The sequence below is a fragment of the Protopterus annectens genome, chromosome 5.part1, assembly GCF_019279795.1.
Source record: "Protopterus annectens isolate FY-2018-M chromosome 5.part1, PAN1.0, whole genome shotgun sequence".
In the NCBI taxonomy this organism is placed as follows: Eukaryota; Metazoa; Chordata; order Ceratodontiformes; family Protopteridae; genus Protopterus; species Protopterus annectens.
Window position 1 is genome coordinate 605,573,123 of NC_056736.1, and position 13,937 is coordinate 605,587,059.

Here is a 13,937-nt window from a genome sequence, read left to right on the forward strand (position 1 = left end):
TATTTTGAAAGTATTTCAGCACTGAAAGAACAGAACTTTGTTTAGCTAAACCATTAGCATATTTTATTTGTCTTCTGTTATCTGGGTTTTAAAGTGATTTGGTATACAGTTTACTCGAAGTGTAAATTCTCCCAACCATTTCCTCCTTTATGTGCATGATGCAGTGGAAGTGGGTAATACTTTGTCGCTGCTTTCTAGAAATGTCAGTTGTCATGTTGCACGGGGTCTTTTATTAGCATGTATGAAGAAGGCACAAATTTAGAGAAACCATAGCTGTTTTTATTGTGTTTCATTGCATCTTGTGTTTCTTTTTGTTTCATTATTTTCCACAGAAGCTGTATACAGTGTGTGATGTTGCAATGCATATCATTATGTCTAGAAGTACGACTTACAGTCTGGAATCCCCTAAAGATCCAGTTCTTCCAGCACGATTTTTCACACAGCCTGACAAGGTGCGTCTCACCATGTAAGCTGAAAGTGTCAAGTAGAATTGAGAACACTGCTTAAATTTCTTTCTCATTAAGCATGCATTTGTAAACTTCTCTTTTTAATTATTGCATTGTAGAATTTTTATTATGCTTAGTGACATAGAGGTATAGTGCATTTTTAAGCTGTATTTTTAATTTTGCATGACCTATACACTGGAGACCAAATTATGTAAATTCCTTTTGCTTCTAGTCATTCCTTATTTACTAGGGACATCCACTTAATACTGCTGCCGTTGACAGTCGCCATCTTGTGTTAGTTAGGCATTGGCTTGATTTGAGATGTTTGTCATGTCTGCCTAGTGTAGGTATACTTGTATTTGGAAGACTGTCTTCCCACAAGATGCATCATCTGTATTTTTACTTCATCAGAATTAGAGTATTTTTTGATAACTAAATTCCTATGACTGCATTGTATGTGGCCAACAGTGCTCTATTAATGTATTTTCTTCTCACTGATTTTGTAGTAATAACTTTGTTTCAGCATAACTAACTTAACGTGCATCATGCTGGAAGTAACCAGTTGACAGTGTCATAGCAGCAATGAAGTGATGTGTTTGAACTGCCTTGTTTATTCCGTTTTTTATCGGATTCAGATTTTGATGAACCTGCAAGTAAACTCATTTCCTTACTTTTTTTATTTCAGAATTTTAGCAATACCAAAAATTATTTGCCTTCTGAAATGAAATCGTTCTTCACTCCTGGAAAGGTAAAGTCTGCTAACCTTACTTTTGTGAAATACCTGACATACACTTCTATTATTGTAACTGTAGCTCATTCGCAGTTTTTAAATACATAGGTTTATTTTTTTTAATAGGATGGCATTTTATGATACTGAACTCAAATATTGTTTTGTCGCAGCTGTTGTTGACAGTCCAGACAAGGAAATGTACCTAGATTACCTGGATTTAGGATGAAAGGAGAGAGGGTCATTATATCTATGACAGCTGTCATAGGAGTGGATGGTCAAGTGTCTCTTGCAGTAAGTAGTAGACAGCATGTGCAGAATGAAGGCTTCACAGTAAGGTACTATTATATATTGATAAATCCTGCACATGTGCCATTGGTCTCCGTGTATTTTAAGGAAGACAGCATCAAAGAATGCACTTTCTGTCACTGTGTTTGATCAAAACTAAACATTTGAGTAACCCTTATATTGTTGGCGCCTTCAGTTAGTTTTTGGGCAGGCTGTCCAGGACTAATGCAAAATGTGCTGCTTTTGCTAAAATTTTAGTTCCTCGCACAAAATAAAAAAAAAAAAAAAAACAATCGCATGCACATACTTCTCTCATTTCTTTTTTGAGAAGTTTTAGGACACTGTAGTTGGCTTGCAGCTCTGCACTGAACCAGTGTCACATGAAAAGTCTTAGCAGGGAGTCAGGAGGGTTGAGGAACATGCATCTTGAGCCTAAGTAATGACAGCTGATTCCTTACTGCATCGTGACCTGACAGAGCATGGAGTTCTTGTTACCTCCACCCATTTCAGTAAACTGGAAAAAAAGCAACAAGTATCTTGCCTACTTTGACTGCATAGGGAAGGGATGATTTATTATCAGAAGTCTGAACATCAGTCTGTCAAAATGTAAGATCTTGAGTCGAAACATCAAAATGCAACCCTATAAGCTATTTGTGAAACACCTACCTACTAGTGCAACCACACAAATAAGTGTTAGCATGGATCCAGCGGGGGAGGAGGGTCATTCAAGTCTGGAATTTGATATTGTGGATTTCAAAATGGGTGTGTATCAATGTTTCTGATTCGAGAACATGTGTTTTAACAGACTAATGCTTGGACTAGTGATAGGAAGGGACAGTGTATGCAACCCCAGATCTCCTGGTTGTACACTGCATGATGTGTACGTCATTCCACATTTAGTAATGAGGCATTTTAACACATTTTGAGTTGTTAAAACTCTTTATTTGGTAACTTAGTCTATCCATGTTAGTCTTCACCTTCATTAAAGTCTCCCTGTTTATCACTTTAATTCATATTCAGTGCTGTAGTTTGCTGCTATAACAAAGCAGAAAAGGCAGAGTTGTGCTTGTCATGGACTTAAACTGTGGCCAAAATTATATCCCTACAGAAGTTTAAAATTTCACAAGTGTTCTCCTTTCTGAGTCATGCTGTCCTTACACTGTACTCTTTTAAAAACCATCTAAGGCTGCAGCACTGCCTCTTCCTTAGAAGACTTAGCTAAACTTTGAAACGATGCATGCAGAAGGGCATAAATTGATGTCTCACTTCATCTAGCAATTTCTGTCTGCCACGTAATCGCATCAGTTATTTCATTGTGGATTAAACAGTTTACTTTTATACTTTTTCTGTACTACGTGTAGTTCCTTTGTACATCTCTTCCACCTTGTAACCAGCACAAAGCTCACAGCCTGTCTTAGCAACCCACCTCTCTAGTCAGCAGCTATGGATGCATGAAAAACTGTTAACTGATGTTTTTTTTTGATGCACAGTTCCATCCCCTGATGGCTTCCAGTCTTCCACTTTCATCTAAATATTAGTGGAAATCCACATTCAGAGTCCCTTTCTGTACTTTACTAGATGAGTTAAGAGGCCCTTTGTGTTGGAGAGTTGTAAATATGGTGCAGTTGCTGTGCTTATGGACTGTACATAAGACTGTATAGTACAAGCTTCAAAAGTCAGGTGATTAAACTGGGTTAAGACGCTCTGCATTCACACTAGCAGTTATTAGCAAAAATATATCCACAGGCTCCCAGATGAATAAACAGTTTAATGCAACAAGAACAAAATAAAAGCTTCAGTAAGTGCTTTCGTCTTCTAACTCCTTTACAAAGACTTCTTCAGACTGAAGTAAACAGCAGAATTCATATTTAAATATCTTAAAAACCATCACCTGACATAACATCACATGACCGTACTAAAAACACATGATAAGTTGTCTATCTCGCCTTCATTCTTGCTGGATGGGTTCGGAGCCGACCTCGCCTCCGACTCGGCCACTCTAAAAGCTCGAGAGTTGGTTCCACCGGCTCGAGGCTCCCCTTATATCCCACAATGCTAGGCGTGAGTTACCTCAGATCTCGTTTGCCGCTACAGCGATCGAGGTGTGTTTTCTACCGGCTCCAGGTTAGTGAAAAGTTAGACTAGTTTAAATTCTTTAGACTTAAGCTAGCTTAGTGTATTTTTCTTTCCCCTTAGTGTAGTGGATATTATCCCTTCATATCCTTTATCCAGCCCCTTTTTTTCTAAAGAACTTATAGTTCTTTCCCTAAGGCCTTCGGGCCCTCCCTTCCCTATCCTTAGGGTGTGTATGTGTTGATTAGGAAGTTTAACTTAATTACCTTTAGTTTAAATATTTCCGTTGAATCCCTATCAGTGTAATCTGTGTGTGTGTGTTTTTTCTGTGTGTGATTACACTTAGGGTCCTTGAGTATGTCCAAGGATACAAAGGTCTCAGGCTTCAAGAAGTGTGACTCGTGCTGTCAGAAAATGTCTCTGACAGACGGTCACACTTCTTGTGTGTATTGCCTGGGACCTTTACCTGCAGGACTCTTGTGCTGTATGCCATGGCTTCAGCCCTAGAGTCCTGCAGGAGAGAAAAATAAACTCATTTTGAGGGGTTTAATCAAGCCTGAAGGTTCCCTCTGTGTCATCGGGAAACCTTCTAAGGCTTCAAGACCTCGGCTCCAGCTTCAGAGTCGAGGCCTAAGGCTTCGCTCACTGCTTCATCGGCTCCGCTGGAGCCGATGAGTCTTTGACTGCAGTATCTGTGGTTTCCTCGGCTCGGCTGGAGCCGAGGCATTAGAGATTCCTGGGTCGGCTCCGATCAGACCATCGGAGCCGACATCTAGAAAGAGATCGAGGTCACCGTCCCTTGGCTCCGTTCATTCGGCTCCAGCGTCTCCCTTGCTGTCTGAACGAGCCACAGATCTCACTCCTCCAGGTCATCGAGGCTCTCAGATCACGACCTCCAGAGGGTAGTGAGTAGACTTTTGAAGTCCGAGGCACTGGCCCAAATGCTCCAGAGTCTGACTCATCAGTCGATGCCTCAACTAGTTCCAATAAATATTCCTCCTCCGACTCCTTTGAGCTCGAGCCGGGCGCCTCGGACCGAGACTGTAGTAGCGCCGAGCCGATACAATTGTCTTCGCTCCGTCGGCTCCGATTTCTTCTTTGAAGAATCTCGCCGGGCTTCCTCGTCGGCTCCAAGGGGTGAGTGGCATCGACCCTTGTCCGACCCCCCTCTCCCTCTCGGTGCTTCGGCGCTGGTGAGTTCGGCTCCGACATCAGCCTCGGAGCCATCTCTGTCGGTGCCGAGGGAGGTTCTCAGCTTCTCGGAGCTGAGACCTCTGGCTCTGCCGGACAGGGGTGCATTCGAGGTCATGCGGAGTGTGTTGGAACCTTGTTCGACTCCACAGTCGGCTCCGCCCCCTCCCTCTTCGGTGCCTTTGGTTATGTCGACTCACTCCCTCATCCCAGACCGCAGAGAGCTAGCTCCTCAAGAATCCCCTGTGGGGATCTTATCCTCTTCCGAGGCCTCCCCTGAATTGGCAGGGGAGCCCCCTAGGAAGAGAAAGTGTAAGAGGAAGCACATAGACTCACCTGAGTCTGTCACCTCTGACACAGATTTAGAGGATTCCGAGGGTTCCCACGTTCCCCTTCTGAAGATGTCTTTTGCAGACATTCTAGAGATCCTGAAACAGAGGGGAAATTGGCCAGCCCTTAACCCTTCGGAGGATGAATGTGTGTATCTTGAGGCGTTTGGCTCTCGCCCTTCCACCTCCTGGGTGTCCCCCCCTTTGATCCCCTCATGCAGGTGGTTGCAAAGAAGGCCTGGACGGCTCCTGATTCAGTGGAACCTACCCCCAGGAGACCTTCCAAATTTATAACAGCACCAACTGACGAGCAATTTCTCACAAAAGGTGTTTCTGTGGATGCTATGGTGGTAGCTGCTGCCACCAAGAAGGAACTAGCTGATCCTTCAGTGCCTGTTCATCCCCCTAACAAAGAATCTAGTTCTATGGACAGGTACGGGAAGCAGATGTTCTCGTCAGCGACCTTTGCTAAGCGTTCGCTGAATTACCTATGCCATTTTACTCGTCTTCAAAGGGACTTGATCAAAGAAGCGAGTGACATGTTGAAGGATCCTACGGCTGCGGGTTTTCAGGACAAGATGAACACTCAGCTGGCTACCCTGAACTCCATAGCTAACTCCTCCATGCGCCTCCTCTCTTATGCGGCTGATGGAGCGAGTAGGGCCGCAGGGACAGGTGTGGCCTTACGCAGGCATGCCTGGATGCGGCTATGCAACTTTGCGGACCCCTTTAAAACGTCATTCACTAATTCCCCGCTTTGATGGATCATCTCTTTGGTCCTCAAGTGAAAGAAACCTTGACTAGGTGCGAGACAGATGGCAAGACTCTTTCTGCTGTCGGAGTCCGTTTCTCCACTCCTTCTAGGCCTTACCCCAAAGGCCAGAAAAGTGGAAAATGTGGTTCCAAACAATCTCAAGGGACTTCGCCTGACGACAGAGTCGGTTCCCGCCAGAGGCAGAGGGGGAACAACAATGGTAGACGCCGCCTAGAGGCAGGGGGTCCAGAGAACCAGGGCAATCGAGAAGCCTTCTCTGATAAGCCCTTTCAGCATCCCTGAGGTGTTGCCCGACTGCCCACCTTCGAGGCAGTCGGGGAAGATTGTCACTGTACCCAGAAGCCTGGCTATCCCTGACTCAAGACAAATGGGTACAGTCCATCATTTCCGAAGGCTATACCATTCCCTTCGTTCGCATTCCAAACCAATCAAAAAAATCCCTTCCAGATGTTACACCCGCTCAAAGGGATCTTGCAGCTTTGGAAATTTCAAAGCTGCTTGCAAAAAGAGCAATACAGCCAGTTCCAGCAGACCAGCAAGGATCCGGAATCTACTCCAGGTTCTTTTTAGTTCCAAAGAAAACAGGGGACTGGAGACCAATTTTGGATGTCAGTATCTTGAACAAGTCAGTCAAGAAAACAAGATTTCGGATGGTCACGCTGCAGTCCATCCTTCCCCTATTGGGAAAGGGAAACTGGATGTGCTCTATAGACCTTCAGGATGCGTACTATCACATAAAATGAACAGACGCCCAGAAGATTCCTCCGCTTCAGGCTGGGAACCAGTCATTTTCAATTCAGGGCCCTGCCCTTTGGTCTCACCACTGCCCCGGTGTTTACCAAATGCATGGCAGTGGTAGCTTCTCACCTGAGACGCCAAGGATTCCAGGTGTTTCCATATTTGGACGACTGGCTCCTCACAGCTCCCACCAAGCATCTTCTTCTATTGGCCAGGGACTACACCTTTCGCATTTGTCAAAATTTAGGCATTTCAATAAATTGCGAAAAGTCTGTTTTGTCGCCTTGTCGTACTATTACCTTCATAGGCGCAAATCTAGACACAGTCAACATGTCTGCGAGACTAACAGATCAGAGAATAACAGACATACACAAACTGGTCTCGCCCCTCTTCAGCAGCAACAGAATCAAAGCCAGGTTAGTTCTGAAAGTGTTGGGGATTATGGCGGCTGCCATACCTCTGCTTCCATTAGCCAGATTCCACATGAGAATCCTTCAATGGATGCTCTTCACGCAATGGTCATACCAGCAACTTCCGATGTCCCACACCATCATGATTACGCAAACATGCAAAAATCATCTTCTGTGGTGGATGTCTTCCTCAGCTCTTGTTGGGAAGACCCTTTGTCCCTTCCTCCGGTTGCTACTCTGACAACGGACGCCTCCCTGATCGGGTGGGGGGGGGGCATTATCAGGGCAGAACTGTCCAGGGCACATTGCAACCAGACGAATGCCACTTGCACATAAATGTTCTAGAGATGAGAGCAGTGCTTTTAGCGTTGCAAGCCCTTCAAGACTCTCTTCCCTTGGGAACGATAGCAATCCAGACGGACAATATGTCTGTAGTGTGGTATATCAACAAACAAGGCGGAACCAGGTCCTACCCCCTGTGTCGAGAAGCACTCAGACTGTGGCAATGGGCGATTTCTTCTCAGCGGTTTCTGATAGCAACGCACATCCCCGGGAAGTCCAATCAAATCGCGGACAAATTGAGCAGAGCTATCCTCATGCCTCACGAGTGGTCTCTGAAAGACTCTGTTGTGAGAGAAATTTTTCTCAAGTGGGGTCAGCCTTGCTGCGACCTTTTTGCTACTCCCCAAAACAGCAAGTGCAGAGATTATTTCACCCTATTCCCTTTACCAGGCCAACCCAGCAGAGACGCTCTAGTCCAAGTTTGGCCCCAGGGACTTCTGTATGCATTTCCTCCCTTCCCGCTAATCTCTCAAGTGATACAGAAAGCTATCGCTCAGAAGGCCTCGTTGATCCTCATTGCTCCTTACTGGCCTCGACAGGTTTGGTTCCCCTTTCTTCATCATTTCCTGTTGGAGCGACCTTGGCATCTGGACCTAGTTCCAGATCTTTTGATCCATCAGTCGGGTCAGTTTCATCGCTCCCTTCCCTCTCTGAACCTCACTGCTTGGTTCCTCCAGTTCCAACCTTAGCCAGGCTTCCTCAAATATCTCACTCTGTCCGAGATATTTTGATAGCTTCCCATAAATCTTCCACTCGAAAGATTTATTTAAGTAAGTGGAAACGTTTCGCCTATTGGGCTCAAGGAAGGGACATAGATCCTTTCACTGCTTCCATCCAAATGGTCCTTGATTTTCTAGCTGAACTCTTCCATGCAGGTTCATCTCCATCTACTCTTAAAGTTCAATTGGCAGCTATTTCTAACTTTCATGTGGGCATTTCAGAGTCTGCCATAATGTCCCACAAGCTTTGCAAAGCATTTTTGAAGGGAGTTTTTCTTCTCAGACCTCCTATAAGAAATCCTCCTCCTCCTTGGGACCTAAATTTAGTTCTTAGTTCTTTGATTCTTTCCCCTTTCGAACCTGCAGCCTCCTGTTCTTTAAAATTGCTATCATGGAAGACACTCTTTCTGGTAGCTATTACTTCAGCTAGAAGAGTTTCGAACTTCATGCACTCAGCTGTCGACCTCCTTATCTGTTGTTCCATAAGGACAGGGTATCTTTACGAACCAACCCGTCCTTTTTACCTAAGATAGCCTCGGCCTAACCTAAATCAAAGCATTGACCTTCCTGTGTTTTTCCAGAATATTCTAACAGGTCTGAACAGAAATTGCATTGGCTAGATGTTCATCGTCAGTTAAGGTACTATTTGGATAGAACCAAACAATTCAGAAAATCTGACCAGCTGTTTGTCTCTTATGCAGAAGGCAGAAAGGGACTTTCAGTTTCAAAGGTATCATTATCTAGATGGCTAACATCTCTGATTTCCCTTGTTTATGAAATTAGACACCAAAAGCTGCCTAACAAACCTAAAGCCCATTCTACCAGAGCTTTGGCTACTTCTATAGCCTTCCAAGACAGACTGCCTATTGACACCATTTGTGCAGCGGCTACTTGGGCTACTCCTCACACTTTCATTTCTCATTATAAGTTGGATTTAGCTTCTAGGCATAGAGCTAACTTTGGTTCCACTGTTCTCAAGAGTCTGTTCCGTTAGGCCACCCGGGACAAGGTGCTAGGGACGAGTCCCATCCAGCAAGAATGAAGCGAGATAGACAACTTAACATATAGAAGTTATGTTCTTACCATAACGCTCCATGTTAGTTGTCTTCTTCTCGCTTCTTCTTGGCCCCACCCTTCTTCCCCTGGCCTGGACAGACCTAGAGGAGTTTTGATTGTGACCTCTCTTTCTACCACCTCTTACTTTAGGTATATGCTGCTGTGCATATTTTCCTGGATCAGGATGTAGGTCACCCTTCTCTTCTCCCTGGTTTATAGAGGTGGACTTTGTTTATAGTTATTCTGTTACTATTATAAGCTGGGCCTAGCTTACAAACGAGATCTGAGGTAACTCACGCCTAGCATTGTGGGATATAAGGGGAGCCTCGAGCCGGTGGAACCAACTCTCGAGCTTTTAGAGTGGCCGAGTCGGAGCCGAGGTCGGCTCCGAACCCATCCAGCAAGAAGAAGGCGAGAAGAAGACAACTAACATGGAACATTATGGTAAGAACATAACTTCTATTTCCTAGTGCTTTAACCCTTTCCTTTTCAGATAGCTGACAAATTCTTCTCTCTTGTTTAGTCCTGGTGGAAAGCAGGCAATTTAGCCTTACTTGCCAGCAGTATTGTAACCACCCTGGTTCTTCTTCAGTATTAATAATATTTGCTTCAATGGATACCATATCAACTACTATAAATGTAAAGTCTACCGTACATTTGTTTGTTTTATAGTGTTAACATAATGCATTCCTCTCATCACTGGACTGAATGGCATATTTATGCTCATATATCCTTTTATTTTATTCTCGAGTGGCCCTTTCAACATAATAGGATTTGCATTGACTACAGAAACATAAGTAAACAACATTTTTAGACTTGCAACTAAATTATCCTGGAATTTTAACTTTTATACCCCCTATTTCTATTTAATTTCCTTCCGTAAAAATGTAAGTGCACATATTACAATTATAACATTTAATCATCCCACATTTTCTTTTACTTCTTTCATTTGGCTTATTCAGTTTTCCTTGAAAATAATTTAGTTTTTACCTTTTCTTTGTACAAATAGAGGATTATCACGTACTTTTCTAAACACATCATTACTTATTCTTAATAGTCCCCAGTTTTTTCTTATCACATTTTTGTAGCTAATGAATTTACTCTGTTTTGTTTGGACCCCAGCTTATTCAGCAAGATTACTGCAGTTTGGGGTTGTCCTCAGATAGATCTGTTTGCATCCCATCTCAATCATCAGTTGCCTCTCTTTTGCACCAGGTCCTTCCACAAAACAGCTTGGAAAGTGGATGCCCTGTCTTTCAGCTGGAGGAATCTTTCGGGATATGCCTTCCCTCCTCTTCCTCTTCTGCCTCGAGTATTATTGAAAATAAAACAGGACAAACCCAAGATTAGCATTCTGATAGCTCCAAATTGGCCTCGGCAGTTTTGGTATCCAACTTTAAAACACCTATGCTTGGAACCTCCTTGGATTCTACCTCTGATCCCTTCTCTTCTGTCCCAGCATCAGGGTCAGATGCTACACTCTCAAATCAAGACCCTATGCCTGGCAGCTTGGCTCTTCAAGGGCCTTTGATTCCTTCTGCTCTTCCCAAACAAGTTTTGGATGTTCTTTTAGAAGCTAGAAGGCCTAGCACTAGGAAATCTTATGCTTCTAAATGGAAAAGATTTTGTATTTGGATGCAGGACCGAGGTTCTAACCCTCTTTTGCCTGATATTCCCTCCATTTTACTTTACTTTTGCTTAAAGGCCTCTCTTTTTCATCCATCAAAATTCATGCTTCTGCTATCTCAGCTCATTTCAACTCTGATCTTCCCATCTTTTCTCACCAACTGGTGAGACAATTCCTGAGAGGGGCTAAGAATCTAAGACCTCCCAGAACTCTTCCTGTTCCTGCTTGGGATCTTAATTATGTCTTGGAGAAACTTACTTTGCCTCCTTTTGAGCCTGCTGCGGCTTCGGATATCAAGTTCTTATCCTGGAAGACAGCTATTTTGTTAGCATTGACTTCTTCCAGAAGGGTTTCAGAGTTGCAAGCTCTCATGGCTGGGGAACCATATATTATCTTCCACCAAGACAGAGTTTCCTTGAGGACCAATCCTACATTTATGCCTAAGGTGATTTTGAAAGTGGCTCTAAATCAGACTATCCACCTTCCTACCTTCTTTCCTAATCCTCAAAATAAAGGGGAAAGGATATTACATTCATTGGACGTACACAGACAGGTACGATTTTACCTGGACAAAACTAAAGATTTCATAAAATCTGATCAGTTGCTTATCTCTTATGCCTCCAGTTCTCTAGGTAAGGCTATTTCTAAACAAACTATTTCCAAATGGATTGCTCATGGAATAAGGTTTTGTTACTCTCACAATGGGAAACAGATTCCAGGTACTGTTAGAAGTCATTCTACTAGAGCAGCTGCCACTTCAGCAGCTTTTCTTGGAGGAGTTCCTACCAAGGACATTTTGGAAGCTGACACTTGGAGTTCAGTGCTTACTTTTTCTAAGCACTATAATCTCCCTCTGTATTCTAAGTCTAGGGCAGGCTTTGCCTTTGCTGTTTTGCAGGGTCTTCTAGCTGCCCCTTCTTCTGCATAACCTCCTCCCTATTTCACAGCTTTGGGATTCCACCCTACAGTTATGACTGCAACAGTGAAACACGAAGAACATAGTACAGCTGTGTACACCTACCATAAATGTAGATGTTCGAGTGTCTTCACTGTTGCAGTCGGTGTTTCCCTCCCACCAATCCCCTCTTATTCTTGTTTGTTCTCTCTTCCACTTCTTTTGTGGTGTATTTGTGTTTCCTTTCTGGACACCTATTGGTTTATTGGGGGCTTCTGACATCTGGGGCAAGAAAGGCTGGAGAAGATGGCGTTGGCTTTATACCTCTGCGTTCTGACGTCAGGGTACTTGCTGGTACAGCCGATGCCGGACCCAGACTTTGGAATTCTGGCCGACCAGGGGCTGCCTGCCGGCAGGAACACCATACAGTTATGACTGCAACAGTGAAGACACTCGAACATCTACATTTATGGTAGGTGTACACAACTATACTTTTCTGATATACCCATCATGGAAAACCAGTTCCTGCTACCATTAGGCCCCACTCTACCAGGGTAACAGCTACATCTACAGCCTTTCTCAGGGGGGTTCCAACCAAGGAGATTTTGGAAGCTGCAACTTGGAGTTCAGTACACACCTTTAACAAACACTATCACTTACCACTTTACTCTAAGACTAGGGCGGGCTTCGCCACTGCAGTTCTGCAGGGCCTTCTAGCCTCCACTAACCCTCTATGACTCCTCCACCCATCCTTAGCTTTGGGATTCTACCCAAGTGTGATGACTGCAGCAGGGTAACACAATGAACATAGTACAGTTTTGTACCTACCGTAAATGTAGATGTTCGAGTGTACACCCTGCTGCAGTCCAGGTTACCCTCCCTCCATCCCCTCTGATCTAACTGGCTAAATCTCTACAATACCTTCCTGATGTATTTGCTTATAGCTGGAGGGATTTTGTGTTTGTGCAAAATGAACTCAATTTGGTACTAATTACTGACCAGCTTTTTGGGGGCACCTGACATCTGGGGCAAGAAAAACTGAAGAAAATGGCGTCGGATGCATTATATATACCCCTGGCGCACTGACATCAGGGAAGAAGCGACAGCAACCGACGCTGGACCAAGACTTTGGAATTTCGGCTGACTGCGGGACCGCCTGACGGCAGGAAAACCCAAGTGTGATGACTGCAGCAGGGTGTACACTCGAACATCTACATTTATAGTAGGTACAAAACTGTACTTTCAGTCCCTTTTGGCCCCATTGTTTTCATTGCAGACTGGTGAGGTGGGCACCGAGCTCACCCCATCTTTGGATAAACCCGACTCTCTTTCAGCCGTGTCCGTGAAATCCACTAGAAGCCTCTCTGAACACGACGTGTTGCGTCTTTTGGATCAAGTGCTTTTGGCCAGAGGTATCCCAGCCCCCAGGACCTAGCCTTCCTTGGGAGGTGATCACCCTTTGCCAAAGACTCCTACTTATTCTCCTCCTTCATTGCCTTTGAAGCCCCTTGATATAGCGCAGTCTTCCCCCCTCTACGGTTCCCTTTATGGCCCTCACTAAGGAACCACAGTTGCCTTTGTGTCAGAAGAGCTTTGCTATGACCCAGGATGTCAGCTGTGGCGTACGTAATTCGGTGTTTCACAGCCATCCAGGGACTCTGAGTCGGCAGGCTGAGCCACTTGACCCCTGTCCTGTGCACTCACCCCTCTTCAGGTGGACCGTCCTTCCAACTAATGGAGAAGGCTTTGGCGTCGGCTGGCAATACTGTGCTATCTCCCTGCCCTCCTCTGGACCACAATGTACACAAGTCGCTCCTAGCGGACACCTGGCGCAAGAGCCTCAGGATGCACTCCCACAGGAAACCCCTTTTGCATTGTCTTCCCCAGCTACTCTCTCTGAGTAAGTTCATCGAAAAAGCTTGTGCAAGAGGAAACACATGGACTTAACAGAAGAGTCCCTTACTGAAGTCACAGACTTTGATGAAGGGGAAGTGTACCCTCGGTCACCCTCTGAGGGTATCCTTTGGTGATATCCTTGAAATCCTTAAACAGAGAGGTGACTGGCAGCCCTCTAACCCGACCTCTGAAGAGTCTGTGTTCCTGCAGGCCTTTCGCGCCCGACCCCCTACCTCCTGGGTTACTCCACCTGCCGACAAACTGGTCCGGCTCATCGTGCAGCGTGCGTGGAAGGCTCCTGACACCACTGAGGCTATTCCCCGGAGGCCAGATAAAATTTTGTCCCCTCCTGCTACTCACCCCCATTGGTCTAAAAGTCTTCCTGTAGATGCTCTGGTGGTGGCGGCCACAACCAAGAGGGACCT

The 13,937-nt window shown here is 44.8% G+C and overlaps 1 protein-coding gene across 2 annotated transcripts in view; it reads left to right on the top strand.

Annotated features, from left to right (window-relative positions):
* PDS5B (PDS5 cohesin associated factor B) overlaps positions 1 to 13,937 on the top strand; it is a 3,703,643-nt gene that overhangs the window by 3,072,536 nt on the left and 617,170 nt on the right. For both annotated transcript variants that reach the window (XM_044073218.1, XM_044073219.1), the window contains exons 28-29: positions 333 to 452; positions 1,132 to 1,194. In XM_044073218.1, the coding sequence (XP_043929153.1) occupies positions 333 to 452; positions 1,132 to 1,194 (183 nt within the window). The remainder of the gene's footprint in view (positions 1 to 332; positions 453 to 1,131; positions 1,195 to 13,937) is intronic.